This window comes from Anarrhichthys ocellatus, unplaced genomic scaffold (genome assembly GCF_004355925.1).
Source record: "Anarrhichthys ocellatus isolate YVR2014 unplaced genomic scaffold, GSC_Weel_1.0 scaffold112, whole genome shotgun sequence".
NCBI lineage: Eukaryota > Metazoa > Chordata > Actinopteri > Perciformes > Anarhichadidae > Anarrhichthys > Anarrhichthys ocellatus.
The window spans coordinates 1-27,598 of record NW_022280142.1 but is presented as its reverse complement, the minus strand read 5'-3'; the positions used below and the strand labels follow the sequence as shown (position 1 = coordinate 27,598).

The following is a 27,598-nucleotide window of genomic DNA, read 5'->3' as shown; positions in this document are numbered from 1 at the left end:
TTTTTTCTTTTGCATTTATTAGTTTACTGGTCTATTCATCCACCTCTCCATCTCTCCATTCATTCATCTCTTTTGTCCCCTGACATATCTAAAAAAAAACAACTAAAACAACAACTTTATTTGGAAGAAGAAGAAGAACCGTACTGTGATGACGGCCGGTTACGTCATCAAGGTGTGTTTTTCTTAACACAGGTGGGCAGGTGAATCGGTTTTTGTTCTCACTGCACACACGCGCTCGGGCTGAAGGGTGACTGTTTACCGAGTGAGCAGAGTTTCTATGGAACATTAAGAAGGAAACCAGGAACTGCCGTGACACAAAAACGCCACATGCTGTTGTGAAAAGTCTGCGTGTCTAATGTGTTTCTAAGTCAGACTCGTCGGGTTCTTATTCGTTGAGTTTCACGGGCTGAAAAGATGCTGCTCGGTGTTGCGTTCACGGTCCTGCTCCTTCTGATCAGCGGAGTTTCTGCAGGTAAGTGGCTGAACTCACTGACAGCATGTTATGTTGGGGGTCTTCACATGCTTCTGTTAAACTAGAACACTGTTGTTGTTTTAAAGTGGAAAAAAATAGATGAAGAATATGAAGTAAAAGTGACACTTATGATGTTTCACTGTTTATAACTCAACATTACGTGGACCCTGGTCATTCGTGATGGACGTTGGTCATTGTTAAAGTTTTTTGTAACACTGGTTTAGTAAAAAAAAAATTCAATTAAAATAAAAGATAAAATGTGTTTTAGAACATGTTAAATATTTTCAGAATCAGAAAAACCATCCACGCTTGTGATTAGTGCTGACACGTTTAGTATTTTCTCAAACTCTGTGTTTAATCCTTTATTTAAACACTCATTCGACTCATTGTTCTTCTTGACAGTGGTGGAAGGAGGATTTAAATCTGTAAACTCCAACTTGACTGTTTGGATTGAGAAGGACAATTCTAGTTTCTACTTCAGACTTTTGACATTTTCTAGATGTTACGAACAACATTTGTTAATTGATTCATCCGATAACGATTGATGGATAAGTCCATAATGAAAATAATTGTTGTTGTTTTTTTCCTTTTGAGGAATTAACGCTTTAGTTACGACTTTTAGCATAATTTGAGTGACACTGCATATAAATGGAGAGTTGTAAATGTGGTTCAGGTCCAGAGGTTGTTTCTAACCATTTTATTATCGGCTTAATAAGTAGCCTTCATAATTACTGACTTTTTGTTGCTGCAAGGATCAGAGTTTAAAATAATTCCAACAGTTGTAATACGTTATAATCTTCTATGCATTATAATGTGATTATAAATTCATTTTAGTGGTATTTTTTTTTACTTAAAGCAAACAGTTAGAGCAATTTATAATCAAATTGTAATGCGTAATGACTACCAGGTGAGACGGTAGCTGAAGAGATGACGAGGGCGGACTCGTGATGGAATGCTGAAGAGCAGCCAGAGAGCTACTACACATACCTGTTGTGGTTGTTGTCGTACTTGTACTTCCTTATTGTTGTCACAGCGGCGTCATGATGTAGGACAAAAGGTTTGATACTACGACGGTTTCTCTAAAAGTATATCTTTTGAAAGTTGTAATATACATCACAATATATTGAATTGTGTTCTCCACATCATGATGCGTATAGTGACCCTGAGCACTTACTGGAATACTGCAGAAGCGTTGCGTTTGTTCGCTGTTCAAGCAGGAGTTGACCACAGCTGACATCAGTTTCATGTCTGTGCATTCAGTAGAGAAGGTCTGCGGTTAGCTTAGCTTAGCACAGAAACTAAAGCTAATGCTGCTAACATATCTTATCATATCATATCTTACAACCAATGTTTATTTTGCATTTTGCATCCTTTTTATTCAGCGTGTAGAAATACATGTGGCTTAAATAAAGCAGTTGGATTACACTTTGCTTCTACTTTACTGACAGTGTGTACATTTACTGAAGTACTGTGCTCCAGTGCAAATTCAAGGTACTTGTACTTTTAAGGCTATTTCCAATCTATGCAACATTATACTTTTCCTCCACTACATCTCGGAGGTAAATGTTTTTATTTATTTATTTATTTGCATCTTTATTTACTTGTGAGATTCCCTTCCTGTCCAGTTTAAACCTGGTATCTCCAGATGTGTTGATGTTGAATGTTTGTGATGAACTGAAGGATGAAATGTTCCTTTATGTGATGATAAAAGTGTGAACGGTGTTTACTTCAGTGAAGTTATGGCCGGCTTCTATCGTATGAATCCATATGTCTGATTAGATAGTATTCTGTGTTGGCTGTAAAAGGTTCAAAAAGACAATTTGGTGTCCAGTTTATGAGGTGCACCTGGATAAGCTTATGCAGTCTCACACAACAATAGTTCCACTCTTCATGAAGGTTACAACGTTCAGAAATGAGTTTCCTCTGCAGAGATAAAACTTGAACTTCTATTTCTCCTCACAGGGGAATTTGATTTCCCTCCCGTTGATCTGAAGGAGGAGGACTCGGCGGTCGTAGTGAGTTTCACACATCCCCTCTGCTTCTACGGAGCGCCGACGCAGACGGATGGAGCCACGTTTAAATTTACCGTCTCGACAGATGAGGTAAGTGCAAACGACGACGTTTAAAAGACTTTACCGCAGGAGGCGCTGCATGTGGAGGATGGGAGCGTTTCAAGAAAAGTCTTTCTGGACGGCACAAAACAAAATGCAGAGGTGTAATGTTGTTAAGATAATGAAAGCAGAACAACTCGTTTCCCAACACACTGGAGTTCAAATGCTTTATTCATTATTTCAATAAAACTGTCTATGTAAACTGTATTAACTGTCTATGTCCTGTGGCTTTCAGGCAGATGTGAATGGGTCTTGCACGGCGCAACAGAACATCTGCAAACGTTCTGTCTCGTTTCCGGAGGGCGTGGAGAAGTGCGTCGCGCTGGAAGGATCGTTTGACGGGAATCGCGTTGGCGACGTGTCGTACTCGTACAGGGAGACGGGACGCATCTGTCTCTCCGGTGAGTCCCGTGCTGCTGGGAGAGCGTCTTCAAAACATTCACCTTCTCAAAAACGTGCTGATGAAATGTGTTTGACTCGAGCACATTTCATCAGCACAAATACACAGCGTGGACTTCATCAACAGGAAGTGCTGGAAGTATTCAGATCCTTTCTGGATTAATATCACTGCTGCATTCATGTGTATGTTGCTTGTAACTCCTTTATATCCTGTTGTCTAGTTTAATCTTCATCAAAGCATCATATTCTATAAGATCATCACGTGTTTGTAGCGTATCTGTCCTGTGAGAACCTCGAATCTCTAAAAAGAACAAACAACCTGTTTTCAGCTTTGTGACGATGCATTTTCCAGCTGATCCAAGAAGCTTTTTAAAATATTTCTTTTTAGCTTATACCAGCTAATCTTTCCTGATTTCCTGCAGTCCTGTCGCCAAAAAACGTGAAGCTCAACTGCCAAAATCTGAACGTCTCAGTCAGCTGGGAGTACAGCGAACAGAAGCCTAAAACCAGCTTCAGGGTGCACGTCGGAGGATCTGCTGGGTGAGACTCAACTCTTCTTTCTTTGATAATTCTTGACTTAGTTTGATTTATAGCTAAATGTAATTGAAGTTTTGCACTTTAAAAAAAAAAAACAGTGGCAATACATGAACCTATTTAGTGCTGAAATTCCATAGATGCAAATTATAATACTGGATTGATGAAGTCAATTAGTGGATGTGGCGAGAAGGAGAAACATTTGACCTCATTCACCAAATATTCTCAAGGAGAAATTTCTTCTTAAAATCCACTCACGCAGTTTTCACGAAGCTTCTGACGTCCACCAATGTTTTCAGCAAGAATCAAACGCAGATTTAAATCATATTTTCATTACCTTAGAATGAGACGTTTGTATTTACGTAAACGGTTCTCTTCACAGAGCCCAGAACCACTGGATGCCTCCGAATCCTTCACACTGGCCCTTTAAGTCATAAGAAAAAGATGAAGTCATTTACTAAGTAAAAGGATCACCCTCCTTCGGCATCGTGTAAACGTGGGGGGGGGACGAGCGTGTTCCGTGTTCCCGAATGCTGTTCTTTGCGTGACGATCTGATTGAGTGAAATGACGGGTTGTGATTCTCATTTTTAAGGCATCTCGTGAGCGACACCACAGAGCATCAGTACGATCTGAGCCACTTCGTCTGGGCTTCTGAGGAGCGCTACTTGGGCTTCCATTATGTCACCGTGACGGCCAAAGAGGGAGGCAACCAGTCCGAGTCGATACCATCGAGCACATTCACCTTCAACCATTTAAAAACGGCTGAAATATCCCGTAAGTAACGTGTAGTTTAAAAAGTGTGTTTATTTCCCTGCAAATCAGAGAGAAGCCACGAGAGTGTGGTTGAAGTTGGAGAAGAAGAGTTCTGAATGGATATAAAACTTGACTTTCTCTTCTCAGGTAAATTAGATTTCCCTCCCGTGGATCTGATTGAGAACAAATCGGGGGCCACATTGAGTTTCATGAATCCGCTCCTCTTCTACAGAGAGCTGAAGCAAGCTGCCAAGTCGGATTCTGCCAAGTTTAAATTCACTGTCTCTTCAAATGATGTGAGTGCAATAATGTTGAATTACTGTATTTGAAGGACGGGTGGGAGACTCGGATCTGATGGAACCAGTTTTGTTTAATTAGAACGAGGGATTTGTTAAGAGATCCTTTCACCCCAGAACAATAGATTTCAAATTCTTTATTCACTATGCGAATATGCAAATGAGATGTTAATCAGCTACGCTGTGTGACTTTCAGGGCGATTCTGAAGGAGCTTGCACAGCTCAAGAGAAAATCTGCAAACTTAATATCTTGATCCCCGAGGGCGCGGAGAAGTGCGTAAAAACGCTGAAGGGATGGTTGTTCGAAGGGAGCGAAGTCGGCTATGTGGAGTTCAGAGAGATGGGCCTCCTCTGTGCCAGCAAATCAAAGGGTAAGTCTGAACTGGGAAGACTTCTTCAAAAATGTATCAACTGCATCAACAAAAAAAGGGTCTGTGCGCTTTTTTTGTTTGATGTTTCTGGTTTTACAAAGATTAAATGGAACAGCGGTCACATGAAATATAAAATAAATCAAGCATGTTGACTTAATAAACAGCATGGATACTGTTATCAACAGGAAGTGGTGGAGGAAGTACTCAGATCCATTACTCAAGTAAAAGTACTAATACCACACTGTGATAAATACTCCACTACAAGTAAAAGTCCTGCATTCAACACCTTACTTCAGGAGAAGTATGTCAGTATTATCAGCAAAATGTACTTCAAGTAAAAGTACTCACTGTGCAGTAAAATGTTCGCCGTTAGTGTTTTACTGTAATATGCTTCTGGATTAATATTACAGCTGTATTAATGTGTATGTTGAATTTTATCTCCTATATATCCTGTTGTCTAGTTTAATCTTCATCAATGCATCATATTCTATAAGATCATCACGTGTTTGTAGCGTCTCTGTCCTGTGAGAACCTCGTATCTCTAGAAAGAACAAACAACCTGTTGTCAGGTTTGTTCTGAAGCATCTTCCAGCTGATCCAAGAGTCTTTCTAAAGAGTTTATTCATCTGAAGAAGTAGGAGGATTTTATCATCACATAAAGGAACATTTCCTCCTTCAGTTCATCACAAACATTCAACATCAACACATCTGGAGATACCAGGTTTAAACTGGACAGGAAGGAATTTGTACTTAAAATAGAGGCTCAACTGTTCGATGCATTGAACCGCATTAAGTTCAGATAAACTTAGACTGTGGAGTTTGTGCCTCATCTCTTATATTATAAGTATATTCAGAGGAATCACCAAAAACAAATCCAACTACAGATCTCCTGACTTGAAATATAGTGAACCTATCCTTCAAAATAAAAGCGCTCCAGCACCTGCGCTAAATCCCCCCCCCAAAAAAATCCAATCGTTGATCGAACTAAATCACTAAATCAAATGTTTTTTGTGGATTGCAGAGGTCCACGTGCTACTGCTTGTTATACTGCTGTTCGTCTTCGCCATCGTAAGCAGTGTGATAATAATCGTCATCTGTAAGGTGAAAGCCTGGACACTGAATGTGCCGCCGAAGCCAAAGCCTCTGGTAAGGTGTCAAATTGGAACAAAAATATATGTATATTGGCAATGACGTTGTTTTTAAAACCTTTGTCTGTCCATGTCTTCTCGTTGCGTAGATCTCACTGCAGCCAAACCACAAGGCGGGGGACCTGAGGTACGCTCCTGTGTCCCGTACAGTCATCAGCCCCGTTACCCTGACTGACAAACTCTGCAAGAACCCTTCGGTCAGCTCCGGGGAGGAGGACGACCTCCAGGACAGCGGCGTCGATTCCCGGCGTCGATTACTCGCCAGGCCGTACGCGGAGGGAGGACTTTCAGAGGGATACGGGAGACACGAGGACTCTGCGGACGACTCGGAGAAAACTGAGATTGTTTCGATGGATTTGGAGGAGGAGGAGGTGGAAGTAGAGGGGGAGGGGGGGTCGGGCTACGAACGCCGACATATTTGCCAGGTGGACATGGGCAATGGAGACATGGCCACGGGTTGCAGCGAGGGGTAAACCAACTGACGAGAGGACTTGATTTGGGATTAAAGTTTGTTTTATTGATGGTTCTAACTCACTCAGGACTACGGTCACATGTTCGGGACCGAGTACGCACTCTAGAGCCCGAACAAGTACACTCAGGGAGGTGCTGCCTTTGCTCAAGAGACATCTCGGAGACATTCGTGCCTTCTTCTTTCTGACTACACTGATAAAAATGCACTGACCTTTAAGGATGTCGTTGGTTTGCTTTGTGAACTATTTTTGGAGGAAATTTAAGGTGGAGCCTGACGCTTCTCTACGAAATCAAAGAGCTGCAACACGAAGGATTAAAAAATGCAGCAAAAAGAAGAGAATACAGACTCAGAGCGGTGACCTTACAGTCACCTTCCATCCCGCTGAGCATCTCTTACCTTTAGCCAGTCTCGGCTCCTGTCAAAAATACAACCGGTGAGATTTTCATCTCAGGAAAAACAAGTTTCACAAGAAGAACCGACCGCAGGTCGTAGATGTATCGGTGGTTGTTATGTGTAGCTGCCAGTCATGAAGGGAAGTGGCTCCAGGCTTTGTAAAAACGCGACAGTTCAACCAAATGACACGCCAAAAAAAAAAAAAAAGCATTTTCCCACTAGCAGCAAGTGGTTATTTAATCACGCAGACAGTTTACGTGTAGTCTAAAGTTTTCTGCTGCTGGGTACAAATGTAATCTCTTTATGATTTCACAGGGACTATTTCTTCTGTAGAAAGTAGTTCTGATGGAAACTATTTAGTACCACTTGAAAATAAGAAAATCTTGTTCTGGCATTTGGGTCAAAGACAATTTTAACAGTTTTGTTTTCAATGTTGCGAGTTAAACCGAGCTCCTTGTACATTGTGGACTTTCCGCCCATGACAGATTGTTGGGTGTCATAAATAGCTTTCTGCCTCGCTAACTGTGCCACACCTAATCAGTCATCGCTGTCACTGCTGGGACACCTGCAGAACTGGCTCCGGTGGTGACGAGTGAGTGTTTCTATTGTGTATGCATCGAGAGCGTTCTGTTTGTTTCCATGACTTCAGGGTTTTAATGTTGTGTGAACTTCTCTTTTTATAAAGTGGCTGTAAATAGATTCAAACAGGAATTAGTTTGAGGGTTAAACACCGAAGACGAACTTTTATCCAGAATGATGTTCTTTTAATATTATTTGAATTTATTTGATCTGATCAACATACTCACAGAAAGTTTACATTTAATGTTTTTAATAAAGGGACATAAACAATATTGATATTTTCTTTTGTGAAGTCTAAACAAGGGTTGAGTATCGATAGGAAACCTTTGATATGATGGCGGAGTTTTAGCACAAATACCAAAAAAAAAAAATCTTTATTTAAATTTTCACATTTTTGGAAATAGGTTTTCAGACAGAGCTGGATGAGAATACTGATACCACTCTTATAAATATGGAACTGTCAGCAGCCAACTCATTTTAGCACACAGAGAGAAACAAACATCCATAAAGCTCAGTTATTAACAGGTTATATTTTATGAAGGCGGTGTCAGACTGTGCCTAGTTTCTTTAAGAGCCACCGAAACCCCCCCCGTTAACATGGCGGTTTATTGTTTATACACTTCTGTTTTTAAACAAGATATATGGCATTACTATTGAGCTTTAGAAGAGCTAAGGATGCTAACTGCTAACGTACAGACATGAGTGGTATCATCAGCCAGGCTTTAGTATTCCTGGATTTCAACGAGAGATGTTCCGATACCTTTTTTTTTTTTTTTTTTTTTTTTTTTTTTAAATTTACAATACCGATTGAGATGCCTGAGCAAAACCAGTGTGTCTGTATATATTTAAACATCTCCAGATGATTTGAGGAAACTCGAGGGTCTCGGCACCCCGCCCCTCCTCCTGTTTGTGGCTCGTTTTGTCAGCTCCGCTCAAGTGAAGCGCCGCGTGTCCACCGCTGACGCCACCAGCGGTCTGTGCGGGCAGAGTTTCGGCAGTTCGTAACTAAAGCTTCAGGCCTTGAACGTTCGTTCTCAGGTTCACCATCTGCTTCTCCTGTCGGACTTTTTCTTCCATGAACGCCATCTTGTTGGCTTTCTTCTCCACTCTCCGCTCCTGGTCAACACACAGAGGTTAGAATTTAAAAACATATTTTCATGACAACTTCTCCTCCGTGGTTGGCATTGTGTAACTTTTCTTATCGTGAAAAAGGATTGACTGCAAAACTGATGACGCCCTTCTTTAGGTAAACATTTGAATCCAGGTTGTCTGCAGAGTAAACAAAGACTGACCGTCCTCTGGTGTAATTTGGTGATTTGTTTTTACTGCTGGCTTTATGGTCCATTTGACTCTAAATGAACATCATGCTGTATTGAAGAAGACTTGAAACTAGAGATTGAGACCATAAACTCATGTTTATAATGTTTACTGAGGTAACAAATCGAGAGAGAAGTAGAGTTATTTTCTCAGACTTCTACACAACCAGAGGAGTCGCCCCCTGGTGGACACTAGAGAGAATGCAGCTTTAACACATGAAGCATCGACTTCACTTTTCAGAACCGGAGGATGCAGTCTGGTTTGTAATAGTTTTTGGACACAGAGGAAGAGGAGCTATCAGGCTTTGAGACACACAGAGACAGCTCAATGTTGAGCGGTGAGAAGGATTATAGGAGGAGTAACATTTTGGTAATATCCTCTCTGTATATCCTTTTTTTTTTTCCTCTCTTCCTCACCTTGCGTTCTTCCTTGATGGCTTGTTTTCTCGCCTTCCTCTCCTCTGTGCTCTCCTCCTTGTCGCGGGGCTGCGTGGAGACGCGCGGCAGGTCTGAGTCGTTGATCATTGTCATGCGCTCCGCCTGCTTGGCGGTGAGGCCTTTGGCAGGAAGGACGTCCAGAGGGATGCCCGTCTTATGGGACACGCGGATCGGCTTCGTCTGAGGACAGAAGGAAGACAAAGAATTGTTGTTTAAGTCTTATTTTTAGTCTACGTGCAAAATTTATCTCTCGCTGTTGACAACTCTACATAATTTATTTCAAAATAAGGTGTCATGGTGGGACCGAGTTTCGCCTCTTTATGTCTAAGAACAGGTACAAAGATGACAAAAGAGTGTTTTCATACCTTTGGTGGATCTTGAATAACTTTGGGTCTGTTATACATGTTGGAATATGTACCTGGAGAAAACAAACACCATGCAGTCAAAATAACAAACGGATACAATATCTGCAGAATACAGATAAACTATTAACAGTCAGTGTCTCACGCATCTCACCATTAAATACAGCACAAACTACCTATATTATGTATATTATGTCATTTCAACACCTGAAAGTTGTTTGACTAGTTTTTTTCCCCTCATGAAAAAGAAATATAAAAATATTTTAAAATGTATAAAAACCCGAGAAGATCAACACAAACATTATATTTCACTCTACTCGAGAGCATTTACGTGCTGGAATTTATACGACAGCACTTGTGACATTTTAAGATGGACTGCTGCAGGAGTCAACCTTTGACCAAATGTACTTTACTGCGCCGACGTGGAGCAGATACGACTTCAACCTTTGGCTCCCAATGAAAACACCTAAAAGGTCTCAGCCAGCAGATGAATACACACCTGGTCTAGTGTTTGAAAAGAGAGAAGTTGTACTACGGTGTGGGATCCTAAAGCTTTATCAAAGAACACACCCACATGTTGAAGATCATAAACTTTTCTTTATCCTCTGCTGTGTCAGGACCTCCACTGAACTGAGAAGAAACATCCGTTAAAAAGAGATCTGCTTCTACAACACATCAGCCGTTAGCAGTTTAACTGGAATACTCCAACATTTCAGGAACAGGGTCCAGTTTATTTACGACATAATATCTTTCACGTGATCTGAGTGGGTATGTTTGCTCAAAGGATTTATGCTTTGTCCCGTAGAGGCGCTTCATAATGCAGCTTTCTATAACCGCCACGGTCTCTGTGCACATGAGACAAACTGGTTTTCAATTCTGCCCGTGGAAAGAACGAACGAGTCCGTCCATCCCTGTTTAAAAGATCTGTTTTTGCCGTGTGTGTGTGTGTCCTACTGACTCGAGTCCCAATGCTCATCAGAATGCACAGATTTGATTGGCTGAGTTGTGTCACGTGAGACGGTTTACGACACATGCACTGGTTCTGTGGGCGTTACTGTTCCGTAAAGGCTAGAACAGAATTCATCGGTTCTAGGTCCGGGACCACGGCCCTCCTATTAGTGACCTCTACTTTAGGACATATGCTTCTTTTCTGTCTCCCAGAGTTAGAGGAATGTTGAGGTTTGATTTTAGTAGGATGGTCCTGTTAGTTGATGAGTCGACTAAGATTCTTTACAAGATTAGTCGTTTTTTTTACGCTTATTTACAAGAAACTTAGGGAAAAAAGAGCTTCTGTGTGACTATTTGAGGAGAAGCTCAAAAAAAGAAACTAATGGATTAGTGGACAAAACCGTACGAGATTTTCTTTGGTCGAGGACGGCCTAGATATTAATTTCATCTTTGTACAGTAGCTCGAGGGCGTGCTTAGCTTAGCTTAGCACAAACACCGGCAGCAGACGGAAACTCTGCATCTAGCTGCATCAACTTTGCCTTCAAACAAATACAAAACTAACTTCACTGTGTTTGTTGATCCTTAAAGAGGATGTTTCGCTTCATGATGAAGAAACTGCTGGATGAGTGAAGAGTGGAACTTAAACTCACTGATGATGGTTTCACAGTCCCACTTCTCTTCTGGACCCTTGATAACAATCCTTTCCATCTCCTCCTCCTCCTCCTCATCATCATCTTCATCCTCCTCCTTCAGGACAGGAAGTTCTTTTGGACCGAGGTCATCGGGCCTCAAGTATCTGAACCGCAAACAAGATGCGCGTTGGTCAGCTGGTTGATTTAAAGCAACGTTTTAAATAAAACAATCCGATGCTGCATCAATCGCCCACCAGATGATTTGAATTAAACTTCAACACAATTAAAGACGATAATAAATATAAACAGCGCTCACTCTTTCTGTTTCTGGATGAAGTAGTCTTTGATCACTTCCTCCAGGCGAGCGCTGTCCGGCTGGATGAAGCCCTCCAGCTCGGCGTTGTCCAGAGCGCCGATCTCATCGTCATCAAACTGTTCGTAGAACTGAAACAACGGAAATGTTAACGGAACAACTTGAGTACGAAAAGTAAAAGTACCTCTCAGTGTTTTACTAATATATCTGATGTTTCTGGATCAATATCACTGCTGCATTAATGTGCATGTTGTATTTTAACTCCTTTATATCCTTTGTTGTTCTGAAGCATCTTCCAGCTGATCCAAGAGTCTTTTTAAAGAGTTTATTAATCTGAAGAAGTAGGAGGATTTCATCAACACATAAAGGAACATTTCATCCTTCAGTTCATCACAAACAGTTTCTACAACTAGTAAATATATTTGTCTGCTAAATGTAGTGGAGTAAAAAGTATAAAGACTCAACTAAAGAACAAGTACCTTGAAGTTGAACTTGAAAACAGCACTTTAATAAATGTACTTGGTTACATTCCACCACTGTGTCGGTAAATAATCAAACGGTAGAGTTCAAAGTGAAAGTTCACCTTTTCGAAGCGGTCGTCCAGCAGGGTGAGCTGCTCGTTCCTCCTCATCACAGACGACGTCATCGAGTACTCCGTGAAGCGACTCTTCGTCTCCTCGTCCATGAACAGAAACTCTGGAGCGCGTCCTTCCCCGTCGCCCGAAAACCCACCTTCAGAGTCGAAGTCTCCTTCCTCGTCTGTGTCCTCGTCTGTGTCCTCCCACTCATCATCATCATCATCATCATCATCGCCTCTGCCACAGGTTACACACACAAACACACACACACACACACACACACACAGGAAATCATCGAAGACAGAAAAAAACAATCAGTTTAAAAAAAAAAAATCAAGATTAAAATCAAGAAAATCTGAAGAAAGATGTTTTTATATTGCGTTTCTTACTTCATGTCCACTGCTCCACTCGCTGTGTTTGCTTTGACGATGAAGTCGTCGTCCAGGAGGTTGTCGGGGTCGTCGAAGTCGAAGTCTTCGTCGAGAGCAGCCACGATGTCGGGGTCCAAGTCCAGACGTGGTCCTGAAGCGAAACACACAAACGAGATGCTGACACCCGGGACTTTTAAGGCTGCTTTAGGCCACTTCACATGTTGGGGACAACAAGCAGCAGCAAGAGGTGAAAGTATAAACGGCCCGAGGAAACTGGAAACACATCCAGTTTAATCTATCTATTTATAATGATGAGTTTGTTCCCTAAATTGTTAATTATTTCACAGTTCCCTCTGAACACCAGCAGAGGTCGATAAAGCTCATAAAGTACTTAAAGGGCGATGTTGATATTTTCCAGTGTTTTTGGGACCAACAACAACAACCACCACTTTTGAAATCAGTCCAGTTTTGAGCGAGTGCACAATAGACAGCAGACGCTCACAGGATGCAGTGTAATGTTTTTGGGGGCAAGCTTGCACCGCCATTTACGTGCACTAAAGGTTCTCGTTTCTGCCACCAACGTGCTCAGATTGTTAGATGTTTCTGACAACATTATGGAAAGACTCTTGCTGAAGGAGAAGCTCCGTGTTATCTAAAATATCTTCAATGTCGTGGCTGAATATTTAGAGAATTTTAACGATGTGGACGACGTCTTTGAATTTGACGGCCGCCCGTATTTAAATTAAGTTTCAATAAAGTTGTCAGACACTTAAGATAGCAATCTGAGCCTTTTAATGAACGTAGCGTGACATTGACGCTGCTCACTTCCTCTCGCAGCTCACAGCAGACGGTTACAGCGTTTTAAAAAAAACTTTAAAACACAGACGTTTCCCTTTAATGCCATTTTAAGCTGATGTTTACCTGAGATAGGAGCCGCTTTGTTCAGAAGTCCCACCTCCTCTTCGAACTCTGAGGCGAACACTGAGGACGGCAGGTTGATGGTAGTGGCCTGTACCATCAGACAAAAACAGGAAACATTTCAGAGTAGATTTCCTCTCATCTTTTGTGCGTTAACTTATTTTTTTGCTTGATGACGTCTGGGATTAACAGTCTGATCAGCTGCATTTAGAAACTCCTCTGGAAGAAAGCTTTAAATTGCACTATTTTGAGGTCTCCTTCGCTAGTAGCAAACTGCTTTCTAACAAAGAGGACCAGAACTGGAAAAAAAACAGACCCTGACATCATAATATGAAATGCCAGAACTTTTCTAAAATTTGATTTCAAAGTAAAAGTACCTCAAAACCTTTGCAGCTCTGGGAAAGCCATTTCTAAATGCCAGAACTTTTCCAGGGGTAACTCTGAGTCAACTTACAGGAACGGTGTTGTCACCCTCCTCCGAGTTCTCCTCATCCTGGAGATGAACCGGCCGCCTGTCGCCGGGTGCCGGTGCGGCTGCCACCAGCTCGGTCGTGGGCACCGCCTCCTTCAGGTGCTGCAGGTAGTTGTAGTCGTCGTCGTAGAAAACGCCAAAGTCCCTTTGCTCCTCGCGCCTCTTCTCCGTGTCCCCCTGAGAAACATCGAAAGACGGAAATGCTGAATAGTTCAGAACATGAAAAAAGTTTCAAGAGTACAACACTGAACTGCTCTTAACTCACAGGGGCGGCACGTCTCTGTTGTATATTGTACAGTCTGTTCTTTAAAGGGTCCCAAGTTAAAAGTAGCATGACATTTATTAAAGAAACAACAACAACACCGTTAATGTGTACCTTGATGGCGGGCAGGAGGACGTGCTGTGGGGCTTTCTCATCTGCAGCCAGCGGGTCCCTCTGACTCCTGTGGACGAGGTGAAAGGTCACGGCCTTCTTCTTTTCGATGAACGACTTCTTCTTTCGATGAGGCTGGAAGACACAAACACAGCAGTGAATGGCGGTGATGATAGAACGGTGAAGTATTTGGTTTGACCCCCTCCCTCTCGGGGTAAATCTGGGTGGCGAGGAGGACAACAGCGTTAACTCCCCTCTCCCTTATTACCCCAAATGAGGTGCCCTTGAGCAAAGAGAGATGCAGTGGGGAGCTGTTGGGAGAAATCCGTCAGTGAGGATTCTGCCGTTTCATATTCTGACACCAACTGTACCCTACCATGCTGCACTGAGAGTCATTTTTACACACAACCTCGTTAACCTCGCATGTTAAGAGCCACAGCAGCATCCTTCAATTTCATTGGACAGCATGTGTACGAGCATGTCAGGAGCCAATCAGCTACTTGACGTAATTAAGTGGTGTATTGGTTTGTTTAGATTTTTAGTTTTGGTCTGGCGGCTCACTACAGGCAGTTTGTATGTGTGGGATTGGGGAAGTTTACGGTGTGTTTGGCTATAACAGAACAGCTCGGTGAGTTTAATCTCGTTTTTGGCGAGATTACATGAAGTGTATTATATGACTACTTCGAGACGACTGCCTGCATTCATCGTGCTTGTTTTTGAGTTTGAATGAAGTGTGTTTACACGGCGCCTTACAGTCCACTCGTGTCCAAAGCATCCATTTGACCACATAAGGAGGCAGTTATTGACATTTCTAAGGAGGTTTAAAACACTATCGAACAATACACACCTGCTCTTACATAGCTACGTTACATATATTTTTGCAACCCCAGCAAGATAGTTACTGTTAACCTGCTTGTTTGTTTATATATAAATATATATAAATAGTAATGAACAATACACATATCAAACTATAGAAAAACAAGAGCAAACGAACAATACAAACGAACATTTAGTTTACGATGTTATTTTTAATGCATATCAGTGACGTTCGTCGCTGTTAGCTATAAAGGTTAGCTTATTAGCTTAAAAATGTCAGTTTACCATGTTGTAACGGAATATCTGCCGCTGTCCTTCGACTAATCCGGTTTAAAGACGGTCAAACCTCTAACGACACGTGGCAGTTAAAAATAAATAACCGTTTAAATCCAGAAACTTTTGTTGTTGTTGTTCATCCACGCTGGGTTATCCTTCACCATGCTGCGGCCACCATTGCTGGAAAGAACCATTTTGGCGAACACCGGGGGGGGGGGGTTAAAAGGATATTAATATGATTTAATATGGAGAGCTCGCGGGATTAGTTTACATTTTTATTGTAATTCATTAGTTATCTTAAATGGAAACTTGTTTGTATTATTAATGTAATTCATGTCATTATACACCAGGTACTCCCTCATTATGCATTGTTGGTATAGTCCACAATCTTTCTCTCTTCATGTACTGTTGGTGGAAAACCAGTTTATAGGCGCATTACCGCCACCTGCTGACCTGGAGAGCTTAGTACAGCACTTAAATACAGCACAGTAAATGAGTTACATTCTAATCAGGCAGTCTTTTAAGCATTTCATTATTTAATTACATTTTCCGTTTTATTTTTATTTGTGGAATTTTCTAAATTATTTTGCAAACAAAATACATTTTTAATTTCTTATTTATTTATTAGTTTTTTTTGTGAATATTTGTGGCAGCAGGATGATGTGTGTGTGGGATTGAGTCAAAATAAACTACAGTGTGTGTATTCATGATAGAGGAACATTATTATATTGTTCAACAGTGAGGCTCATTAATATGTGTTTAATGGAGCTCTATGGTTCAGAGGAAGAAGATGCATCAGGCTCTGATACACAAACAATACTTGTTAGCAGAAACATTCACTGGTGGTTTTGGTCCTTTCATGGGATTTGTAGACAATAAATGAATATAGAATATCACCACACTTATTCTTTAACTTGAGCTTCTGTTAAAGCAGCCGCACTGTGAATTTAATTACTATTTATCAGACACATCCACACCTTCATTCCCCTCCACGCCTAAACTACGTGGGCAGGAGCCAAAAAGTATTTCCCATCCAACATCAATAAGTTCACTCTGGTGTTTTTCCACATCTCACTCTAAACATCGGTGGCTGTGAAATGTTTCCTGTTGTTCCAGTTCAAACAACATTCTTTCTTTCTGTCAAAGCAATACCTTCACCCACAATCTACAATCTACAACCTACACCCTGCACATCTTTTACACTGATCCACCTGCATGAATGTTATTTTCATTTTTATGTTCAGTATCTTTATTATCTGGTTATCAAAACAACCCCCGTGGTGACAGCAACACAAAAACAAATGAATGTAATGCCACGCAACATTGGTGGAAGTAACTAAGTACATTTACTTCTAAAGTACAATCTGAGTCACTTGTACTTTACTTGAGTATTTCCATTCTGTGCTAATTTATACTTATACTCAGGGAATATATTGTATGTTTTACTCCACTACATTTGATTTGATTACTTTGCAGATTACGATTATTATTATTTTAAGAGGTTATTGTTAATATTATTGTTGCTTATAGTTCACTCCAACATTAAAGTGATTGAACACAAACGCATCAATAATTCTAATTCAATAATATAATATATATATCATTCTGTAATTGGCACATTCTGCAGATGAGTACTTTTAGCACTTTAAATGCATTTTGTTGCTCGTACTTTTGTACTTTTACTCAGTAAAACTTTGAATGCATGACTTTTACTTGTAACAGAATATTTCTTTACTTTACTCCTACATTATCTGAGCCCTTCTTCCACTATTGCCAATGCAAAAAAATGTCTGATTGTTTAAATTAAAAGAACAACCCATTCAACTTCTGGAGAAGTTTCAGTCACTGGACTGTTGTTGGTTAAAAAGCAAATTAAGGATCAAAAATAACAAACGTAACCTGCCCATCCTGTAAGGTTTAATGTGTTGAACTGTGTTGTCGGTGTTGTAGTTATAAAGACAAACTATTTATTTAGTCACCAAAATAAAGTGATATCTCTTCAACTCAGCAGCATTTCAACCCAAAACCAGACGTTTTTATTCAAAGTTTATTTCCATTCACGCAGAGAAAATAAAACAATGTTTGCTCCAAAAGCACGAGTCAGCACATTTTAACAGTCGATCCCAGCATTCCAACTCTTCCGCGCAGCAAGTATCTCACTTTATTTAGCCAAATAAAATAAAAATAAAACCGATAGATATTGTGAGTTTGAGGCACGAATATTCAGCACGCTGCACACATTTTGTTCTTCTGGTGGCTTCTGTTTGCTCTCAGCGTTTCCTCAGACGTTCATCGACAACATCAGGAACTGTGAGGGGAAGAGAGAATAGACTCAAATTAAACCAAGTCCCAGAATATTAATATCTAAATTCAGTTGAGTGTTAAGAGAGAAAACTCTCTTGTGATAAGAAAGACAATCCCAGGAGGAAATCCATCCGTCTGGTTTAGCAGGTTTGGTGTAAAACAAACACCTTCCGTAGTGTTGCAGAGATTAAAGGGTGTCGTGTTCCATGAACGTGGTTTTTACCTGCATGATGTTCATGTTCACCCGCCCTCTGCGGGATTTGTCCAGAACCTGGAAAGCTCCTGGTTAAGAGGAAGAGTTTCAGTCAGCTCAAAGTGGCAAATATCTCTTTACTTTAAAGGCATTAATGTGGTTATTGTGGACCCAGTGGAGGATTTTATCTCAACTTCTGTCTTCTTTTATACATACTGAACATGTTCATTTGAGTTTAGATTCTATTTTGATTTGATATACTTCTAATTATTTATTTATTTGTGTCCTTGTGCTGCTGCAACACCGGAGTCTCCCCTCTGGAAACCAATAATGGATTATTTTATCTTAACGATTCATTAAAGAAGTATTCAATTCAACACGGAGGGTCTTAAATGAACACAAACTAACACAAATACATCTTTACTGTGATCATTTTGGGCCGTTGATGTACTGTGAACCCAGCAGAGGATCTTATTTCAACGTACTGAACATGTTCTCCAGGCGGACGATGCAGGTGAGGTAGTCGTCGAAGTCGATGTCGTATTTGTCGTCAGCAAACCTCAAGCCGATCAGCTGCAGGAGTTTGTTGTTCAGCTGCATGCCTGAACAAAAAGATGTACACGCAAGACACTAGATCATTCCCACAAACTGATGACTGTCATGTTTATTGGCTGTGGTGCTACTACCACTAACACTGTAATACTACTTTTATCACTTTCACTTGTTATTATTAGGCTTATTATTGTTGTAGTTATTGTGGACCCATTTACATTGAAGTTACAGACGACGAGGCGTACACAAAAAGCAAGAAAAGCGTTTTTATTGCACACAAAATGACCGGCAAACTGTTGCGTCATTCATACGCCTCTTTGGTGAGAGCGGGCTGGTCACCGATTTAATTATTTGTGTGCGTGTCTGTACATGTCTTTTCTTCAGGAGAATCCTACTCATTGTCATTTTCAAACAGTCGACTCTCACCTGCAGCTTTGAGAGCGATGCGAAGCTCGTAGGACGACATCTTTCCTGAGCGGTCGGTGTCAAAGGACAAGAAGAGCATCTGGAACAACAGAAACTCAGATTAACAGCCTGAAGCACAGAAACACTCCACCGCCAGAATGTAACTGAGTACATTCACTCAAGTACTGTACTTAAATACAATTATTATTATATGGAGTTTTTCCATTTTATGCTACTTTATACTTCTACTTCACTACAGCTCATTGGGAAAAATGTACATGCTTTAGTTACTTCACAGATTAAGAGTCGCAATGCAAAATATCAATATATTATAAAAGGATTACCCAGCAGTATATAAAGCAATATGGATAATATATATATAAATACATTAAAATGAGCTCCACCTTTTAGTTTCACCAGTAAAGTAATGAACGCATTAATGCATCAATAATTATAATATAGTAACGTAATAATGTGTATTCTGAAATGTGTCATTCTGCATAACGAGTACTTTCACTTTTGGTACTTTAAGTATATTTTGATGCCAATACTTTTGTACTTTTACTTAAAAATGTTGAATGCAGGACTTCTACTTCTATGTATTTTTATAATCTGTGTAATTTGTACTTTTACTTGAGTAAATGAGTACTTCTTCCGCCTCTGAGTCACGTTTTTTAAACACATAAATCAACACGTACGATCCACTTCTTCATCTTCTCCCAGAAGACCTTGAACTCTTGGAACTCCAGCTGGCCCGTGTTGTCCACCTGGTTTACTGTCAAGGGAAAAACTTTCCCAAAGCATTTTATTGTACGGGATTAATGTTTACTTATGTCGCCTGAAATCTAAGGTTTTGACACGAGTCAGTGGGTGATGTGGAAGGATACATCCATCAGGTTGATGATACTGTGGCAGGTGCTCAGACTCAGGCCTTCAAATTTGATCTCTTTTCCTAAAAGCAAAACAGATTTCAAAAAGAAGTGGAACAGTTAGGTTTTTAAAATTTGCATCAAAGTGAAAAAAGGGAAATGAAACTAAAGGGACTAGCTGACAAAAAAGCCCTCAAAATACGTTTCCTTTTCACTTACGTCTGCTGAGGACGCCGTTCAGCATCTGCTGGAGCTCTCTGACGGAGATGGCCTCGTCCTGTAGACGCACAAGTAAACTTTAAATTCATACATACCATGGTCATCTACAAATCTGACCCAGTGTCTGAGAGGGTAAAACTCCAGAGACCCTGCCGGTCGAGGTCATGTGATCTCTACGCTTCACAAATGTGAGATTCTGATGTTTTCTTACATCACCAGCGAGCTGTTCAAACAGCCTCCTCAGGCCTTTCTCCTCGTCCGTCTCGTCCTCTGGAGCGGAGGGTGGGGGCGGCTGGTGGAAACAACACGGCATCATCAGTACAGGCGAACAGGACCCGGTTGATTGATTAAACGGGATTATTGATTATCAAGTTCCTGGTGTGATCTACTTACATCTGGGAGGTCAGCGTCAACGTTGCTTCCCATCTCGCTGTGGAACAGAAACACAAGTTGTGATACTGTGTCGAGACATTTACCTATTTTAAAATGATTTATTAATACCCCCCCAAGACTTACATTATTATCAAAATAGAAAGCCACTGAAACTCTCCATTAAATATGTATTTTTTACTCTTTATGGGTTCACTAGGGTTTTCAATAGTATTGACTTTTTGTTTCCCAGTTTTGTTCCCCCGATGTTTCAAACACTCACAGAGCCTCGGTCTTCTTCTCTGAGAAGACCCTGATGATGAAGTCGGCCTCGTGGTGGGGCTGGAAGGTGGTGGGGACCAGCAGGTAATTCCCAGGAGGCAGTGTGAAGCGCTCCGATATCTCCCGCATGTTGATGTAGGTCCTGCTGCGAGCTTTGGATGCGTGGTAGCGGAAGAAATCTTTTCCCAGTTGGTCCACGTCCTCTGGAGCCTGAACGGGCAGAGACGAGAGATGCATTTTAGCTTGTTCTAACTGGACAAGATATGCTAATAAACACAAAACAAATACATTTGATATACGTAAATGTAGGGGAGTGTGAGGGAAGTACGAGGCCTGATGATTGACTGACAAAACAATGTGCCCTCAGCGTCCATTTAGTAGCTGTTCCGGAGCTTTCGGTCATATCACATGATCTTCAACAGCAGATAGACTTCACTCAGTTGTCGTGGATTGTAGATTTTAAAGCATTTTAAAGCCTTTGAAGATTGAAAGCACCAGAACAGCTAATAAATGGACCTTGTGATGAGATTGTATTAAGGTCAAGTATGAACACATTAAAATCGTGAGAGGTAAATCTTAATGTGCACTTAAAATATGTATATGTTCCGAAAAATGTACTTAGAGTAATATAAATAACAATATAAATGTGTTTCTATCAAACCAATTTTGGTGTCTTATCTTTGAAATATTTCAGTTTAAGTAAAGTTAAAGTAATTGAAATAGTTAAAGCCAACATGGAGTCCTGAGCCAAAGGCTGTTCTGATGAGTTGCACTTTCACTGCGAACACTTAAACCTAGATATTAAACCTCGTTTCAAGCAGGAATCTGTCGCTCGTTCAGTTTCTTTCTGACCTCGTACACTGCGAAGCCGATGGTTTCCATGTCCATGCCTTCCTTCCTCAGCTTTCTTCTGTTCTTCTGCATCAGAGCGATCACCACGCTGCACACGTCGTCGTCATCGTCAGCGTCCTCCAGCTGCAGCTTGAACTGCGGGTTGGTCCAAAATGTGTCTGCGGATTGAAGATTCGGAGATGAGGATGGCAGTTGAGCAGTTTAATGACAAAAGGCAACAAATCAACACAAAAAGAATATAAATATTAGATTAATTATATCATCTAATCTGCTGCCAGTAAACCCAACTTGTTTATTCTGCAATAAAGTGGAGGCAAATTCCTATTGATTTCTTTCTCATGTGATTTGTGAGGTCTGGTGGTCTCACCGATGAAGTTCCTGCAGCCTCCAGCGGTGGAGCCGCGGATCCAGTTTCCCTCAAACATGTTTACTTCCCAGTGGCGCTTTGTGTTGTCGGACAGGTCGTCGGGGGTCATGTTGCAGATCTCCACCTTGTTGTAGTTCCTCTTGAAGTCGTTAAACTCCATCCTGGAGTCACAAACACAAGCGATGTCATCTCAAAATACAGTGAATACACAAGAGTTCATCTTGATCACATTTGTGCTCAAAACACATCACCACAGAGTTTGATTATAAAGTACAATAATGAAAAGATTTGAATGCGTTTATTAAGTTTGTGAGTCTGGATGGAGTCACTGTTCCATTAGAAAAAGATATTTACTGGCGTGTGAAATTTAATATTAATAAAATCAAACTCCAGATTTAAGTGTACAGCACCAAATGCTAAAACTCCCTCATTAAGATTAAATTAAAGACGATTTCTTTTTTTCGATGTGGCATCTTTGGGCAAGTTTGGGCACATTATATTTCTGACCCTTTTTACAGTGATTATTATGTTCACTACATTCCTGCGTGCAACATATTTAATACACAAACCTAACGCAAAGACAGAGTTGTATACAGTTAAAAACATTTCTTGATTTTTAGTTTGGACCAAAGTCATGACGTGGACTCACCAGAATTCACCATTGTCTGATTTCTGCAGGAGGCGATTTTTATCAGCTGCGTCAACATTATTCCACTCTCTGGAACTGAAACAAGACGAAACAATCTGTTACGACCTTAACATGCAAAAATCGGAGAAAAAAGAACGGCAATACTTTCCACCAACAACTGACAAATACACATCGCAAAACTATATTTGTTTTTCATTCATGCAAGTATGAGGTTGTTAAACTGAAGCCTGTGAAAGGCTTCAGTTTAACAAGGAAAAGTCATTTTGGTGGTGTGATGAAGGACAAACAATGTCCATAACAATATGATGAGGTTATGTTTGGTAAAATATCCAGGATTGGTCATTTTACTCTCCCATCCTAATTAATGCGATAATAATCTTATTGGTATTATAATACCAATAAAGATGCTTTTAACGACTTGTGTCCACAAGATATCTCTGTAGACAAGATAAAGTGGTATTGTCCTTCATGCTCACCTGTCACTCCAGGGGCCGTTCCACTCGACCTGACCCCAGGGGTTCCTGACCCGGACCAGCTGGACCTTCTGCCCTCGGACAGTCACCTGAAAATCAGACATTTAGTTTTTTGTTAGTGTAAGATTCTGCGTATGGCTCTGCTTAGTAATTTCCCTGGAGAAGTAATTAAACTGAATAAAAGTTTTCTCTATACTTTTCCCTCATCATTATTAGTAAGTCTGCATTCAGAAATACATAAAACTAGTGTTACCTCCTCCACGCCTGTGATGGAGTACGCGTGTCCCTTCACCAGGCCGGTGGTTGTCTTGGCCTCAGACTCTGCAGAGCTGGTGATCTGGAGAAAACCACAACGCCCAGAGAGGTGTTTAAAACAGAAGAGCTTGGCTGAAGTACTTACTAAACTTCTTGTACAGTATGAGAGGTGGAAGTAACAATAATTAAATGATATGAAAAAAGGTTTTTACATCAATGGAGCATCCCATCATGGAGCCTCTGTCCAGTGCCTTCTTCATGGTCGAGAACAGTCTGTCTGTGGCGTTATTAGTTTCGTAAACTTCACCGACACCGCCGGTAAAATCCTCCATGGCCTCCATCGTGCTGCCGCCCTTCAGGGACTCGTAGCTGCCGTGCAGTCTAAAAAACAGGAAACAGGAAAACACATCACGGTGGTTAACACAGAATGAACAAAGTGAAATCAAAGGCCAGACTTAAAGATTTAAAAAGCTGTCAAAGCTTAAGAGGTTAAGGATGGTGGTCTTGCTTTGGATGTTCATGTTCCCTAGGGGATGAACCATGATCCTTTTGGTGACCCCACAGCAGCGCTATCAGGCCAAACTGTCAGCTTTTACACAGATTAAGAGTCTACATTACCAAAGTCAATGGGGACCATGAACGCCTATACATCTTAATCTGTCTAATTGCTGTTGATGTATTTCTGTCTGGAACAAAGCGATGGACTAATTGACCAACTGCTAGCATGGCTAAAACTCTAACACCATGACATTTACTGAGTATGTTTATGCTCCCCAGAGGATGATCCCTTTCCTAGTTTATACACTCTTATGACCTTTCCTCAAGGTCCACTCTGAGGACAAACTTCATCTCATGCTGCGTTCACAATACAAGCGACAAAAGCAACGAAACGACAAAGTGTGGTCAGTTACATTGTGGTAGTTATGTTGTTAAATAGCCCTGGCAACTGGCTAATGGCATTCCTTTTGATGGAAAGGAACAATGTGAAACAAAAACGTATGATGATGTTCGTATCGTGTGAACGCAGCATAACAAAGCACAAATCCAATGAAATTTCAGAGAGCTTTTGTGCTCCCCAGAGGATGCACCCTATTCATTTTAATGGTCCTTTCATTCACTCCACACATGTTAAAGTTTTCAGAAATGTGGGTGTAATGCAGAGCTTTACATTTTCAGTCACATTTAGGCAGATATGATAAATAAAATACAGTTATAGTGTGACATGATTGTGATTTTGGTGGAAACAAAGTAGATTTATTATGCTTATAATCTGTCGCTGATAAAGGAGGTACAAAAATATGTTTTTACTTGGCGTAGGCCTTCTCCAGCAGGGCGCTCCAGAACTCGTCGTTGGAGGCGGAGTGAAGCATGATGAGTTTGTCTCTAACCGCCGGCAGCCTGTCGTCCACCACCACGTCCAGCCATCTGTTGTGATTCCAGAACTGAGGGACAAACAGAGAATGTGTCACTAAACATCCTTTTCTCACTATTTAGTTATCTGTTACATGTTTGTTGGATTTGTTATTTTTGGCTCATTTGTGAGCAAAAAACGACCTCCTGTTTTATTGTGATCGGCTGAGACACCTGTCAATCAAGCAAACATGCCCCCAAAAATACTTCTCTTTCAGCCTTAATATCTCTATGACATAAAAACTAATAATTAAATTATACTTTTAGAGAGAATTCAATCCTTTTTGACTAAACTGTTTAAGGTAAGTGAAGCTCTTTGTTACTGCTTCACTAGATGCCGCGTAGTTTGCATACATTGACTTTTTTATATTTTATTTGCTCTGCTTAGTATGTGTGTCTTATTTTCATGTATTTATATATTATTATATAAACACACATACTGTGGAGCTACGATATCTGTAGCTTTATATCATATTTAGGATTATTCTTATTTGGGGAGGAGGTCCACTGTGCAAACCTACAGTTTTTATAAAGTTTGTTTTAAAACATTAAACCCTGCAAAGCATAACTCTGTAGAGCTAACGGACGGATGGAAGGAGGGTTAATTTACTATATTAAAGAAGTTTTAACCATCAAATATACACAATGCTTCAGCTGCTTCCTCATACTCTACATGTAGAGGAAGAGATTAATCTGGGTGGATAATTTGTGTCTTTGTCAAGGTAAAGTTTAGTTTTCTTGTTCTTGACAGACACTGAAATGTCTGAAAACGAGCACAAAAGACTCAGTCAGAGGGAAACATGTCATCCGATAAACCATCTCCGCCTCATCGGCCTGCAGTCGATCAGCCGGCGGTCTACCTGGAAGTGAAAGATGCCAGCGTATCTGCGGTCGAAGTCCTGGTCGTGGGGGACGACTCGGGCCAGGGTTTCTTTTTTGAGGGTCAAGGATGCGATGGCTGCCAGGAGCCAGCAGTCCCCTGTGGTGACAAAACGGGTGCATCATGGGTAAGTGGGTGAAATATGTACAAAGAAATAGACACAAAACAACTCATGCAGACAGCTTGAGTACCAACCAAGTTGTCCTTGGCAAATGTCTGTCCTGTCTGCGTTGCCGACGATGAACTTCGGGTTGTCGCAGATCTCCTGTAGAGAAACCGGAAAAGAACAGGTTTGGTGTATTTAAGAAGAAGAAAAATGACAGTTGAGAGGTGACACAGGTGCCTTTAATAGGTGTGTTCACATTCCAGGCATATTAATCATTCTGAATTCCCTCACTGAAACACACACAAACAACACAACAGCTGAAAGCAGCTGAAGCGTTGACTCTGAAGCAACGCCCAAGAGAGAAATGTGTAGTCATCGTAACAAACGTGATTGGTGAGTTTACCCCAATTTACTCAGGTCAGGTTATGTTAACAGGTAGAAATGCAGGAAATGAGCTAAAGCACACAGTCAAGTGACAGACATCAATGAAGAAAGTCAAGAAAGCTTCCACGAATGTATGAATCTTCAGCTGATCAGCTAAAACCAACCAAAATCAAACGTCTGGGCTCGTCTTCTGAGCAGCTGCAGAGAGTTTTATTTTACTGCAGATAGCGTTGAGGCGTGTGGGGATAAAGTCTGCGTACGGAGCTCAGAGTGAGGAAACTGCCCATGCACTTGGCTCTATTTACTCAGCTTTCTTGCAGAACTGGTTTTGCAGCTAGGACGGGATAAAACCAACTTCAAATAAACTTGCGCTGTATTTCTTCAAAGCCTAAATATCAATAATTACTTTCCAATGCTGCCAGCACTCATTCACTCAACTGCCTCAGACAGTTTTCATTTATTCAGCCTGTTCTGAAGCAGAGTCTTACATTTCTGAGACTTTAGACTTTAGTAAATATGACCGGTTTTAAACTGAAAACGACTAGAATATTAAAGCATGTGTTGACCCATCATAGAAAATCTCATCAGCTGATCAGCTCACCTTGAAACCGCAACATTTCATTCATTCAACATTTCAAAAACTGAATTTGAGACACAAATTGGCTACATTTAACAGACTAAAACTTGAAATCTACAAATGATATGTGTGCCTACGTACCTTCGGCCTCTTCCATTCAATATTGACAGGAACACTCTGGCTGAAGTAGAGCGAAGAGTCTTCGGCGGGGAAGTCTGGATCCTCAAACAGGACCCCCTCCTTCAGACATTCGTGCCTCAGATCATCAAACGACTTCCCATCCGATTGCGTGTCCACGGCCTTCTTGGAGCCGGAGCCCTGGCCCGACAGCGTGGACTGGAGAGGCATCTTCTTCAGGAGGAAGAAGCTCAGTGAGCGGAGGAAGAAGGAGACGTGAAGTGGTGTGTGATGGAGTGTGTGTGTGTGTGTCTGATGCAGGACAGAGCCTGTCAGGTCGGTAGGGCAGTGAGGTACACACCCTCCAGACAGAAACTGGTTCGTCCTCCTGTGGCGGTGAACCTCACCCCAGCTGACTCTCTCTCGTTCTCTTTAGTCTCTTATCTCTAGCTCATTCTCTCTTTCTCGCTTTGGGTTTGACTTACAGGATACTGTAAGAATTCATTCCTGGTGGTTTGGCAACGAATAAATTCAATAGTTTGAAGTGGTGTTCTCATTCAATCAGTATCTCTGTTAGGGAACTTTTGGTGCACTTAAAAGGACCACAGAAGTGTTGTTGTTCATTTATGTATTCATATTTATACTTCTGTCTGTACTGTAAACATCTGACATATAGTGTATTTATATTTATACTTCTGTCTGTACTGTAAACATCTGACATATAGTGTATTTATATTTATACTAAAATGTCTTTACTAGATATTTTAAGCAAAATGACCACAAAGAGACGCAAAATCGTCCCAAAGAGACACAAAACGACCACAAAGAGATACAGAATGACTACAGACACTAAACTTCCTCCTCTCTCTTTCTTTGTCTGTCACTGATCAGTGTAGATTCGGGGGTGTGCCTCCGTCGTCTCTGCTGCACCCTGCCACCCACATCAGTCTAAGACTCAGTACTCCAGACTGTCCTGCTTTCTGCCAACGACG

General features: G+C 41.0%; 3 protein-coding genes across 3 annotated transcripts; 1 reads left to right on the top strand and 2 right to left on the bottom strand.

The window, feature by feature from the left end:
* Nucleotides 1–234: 234 nt before the first annotated feature.
* On the top strand, nucleotides 235–7,157 carry LOC116399472 (uncharacterized). The gene is made up of 9 exons (XM_031876661.1): nucleotides 235–472; nucleotides 2,435–2,574; nucleotides 2,819–2,984; nucleotides 3,405–3,522; nucleotides 4,110–4,291; nucleotides 4,418–4,566; nucleotides 4,763–4,937; nucleotides 5,959–6,083; nucleotides 6,175–7,157. The coding sequence occupies exons 1-9, from the start codon at nucleotides 415–417 to the stop codon at nucleotides 6,556–6,558; spliced, it is 1,497 nt and encodes a 498-aa protein (XP_031732521.1). The 5' UTR covers nucleotides 235–414; the 3' UTR covers nucleotides 6,559–7,157.
* Nucleotides 7,158–7,762: 605 nt separating this feature from the next.
* On the bottom strand, nucleotides 7,763–15,521 carry ltv1 (LTV1 ribosome biogenesis factor). The gene is made up of 11 exons (XM_031876662.1): nucleotides 15,353–15,521; nucleotides 14,255–14,386; nucleotides 13,861–14,055; nucleotides 13,410–13,497; nucleotides 12,507–12,639; nucleotides 12,123–12,354; nucleotides 11,543–11,670; nucleotides 11,245–11,390; nucleotides 9,649–9,701; nucleotides 9,263–9,463; nucleotides 7,763–8,645 (listed from the first exon to the last, which is right to left on the bottom strand). The coding sequence occupies exons 1-11, from the start codon at nucleotides 15,353–15,355 to the stop codon at nucleotides 8,535–8,537; spliced, it is 1,422 nt and encodes a 473-aa protein (XP_031732522.1). The 5' UTR covers nucleotides 15,356–15,521; the 3' UTR covers nucleotides 7,763–8,534.
* Nucleotides 15,522–17,356: 1,835 nt separating this feature from the next.
* capn9 (calpain 9) lies at nucleotides 17,357–26,973 on the bottom strand. The gene is made up of 20 exons (XM_031876673.1): nucleotides 26,631–26,973; nucleotides 25,618–25,687; nucleotides 25,403–25,521; nucleotides 24,441–24,574; nucleotides 23,345–23,513; nucleotides 23,131–23,214; nucleotides 22,881–22,966; nucleotides 22,405–22,479; nucleotides 21,756–21,916; nucleotides 21,389–21,546; nucleotides 20,538–20,746; nucleotides 20,279–20,315; nucleotides 20,097–20,177; nucleotides 19,886–19,943; nucleotides 19,685–19,749; nucleotides 19,496–19,564; nucleotides 18,819–18,897; nucleotides 18,326–18,442; nucleotides 17,871–17,929; nucleotides 17,357–17,651 (listed from the first exon to the last, which is right to left on the bottom strand). Exons 1-20 carry the CDS (start codon nucleotides 26,835–26,837, stop codon nucleotides 17,625–17,627), a joined length of 2,064 nt encoding a protein of 687 aa, XP_031732533.1. The 5' UTR covers nucleotides 26,838–26,973; the 3' UTR covers nucleotides 17,357–17,624.
* Between the last annotated feature and the right edge of the window lie 625 nt (nucleotides 26,974–27,598).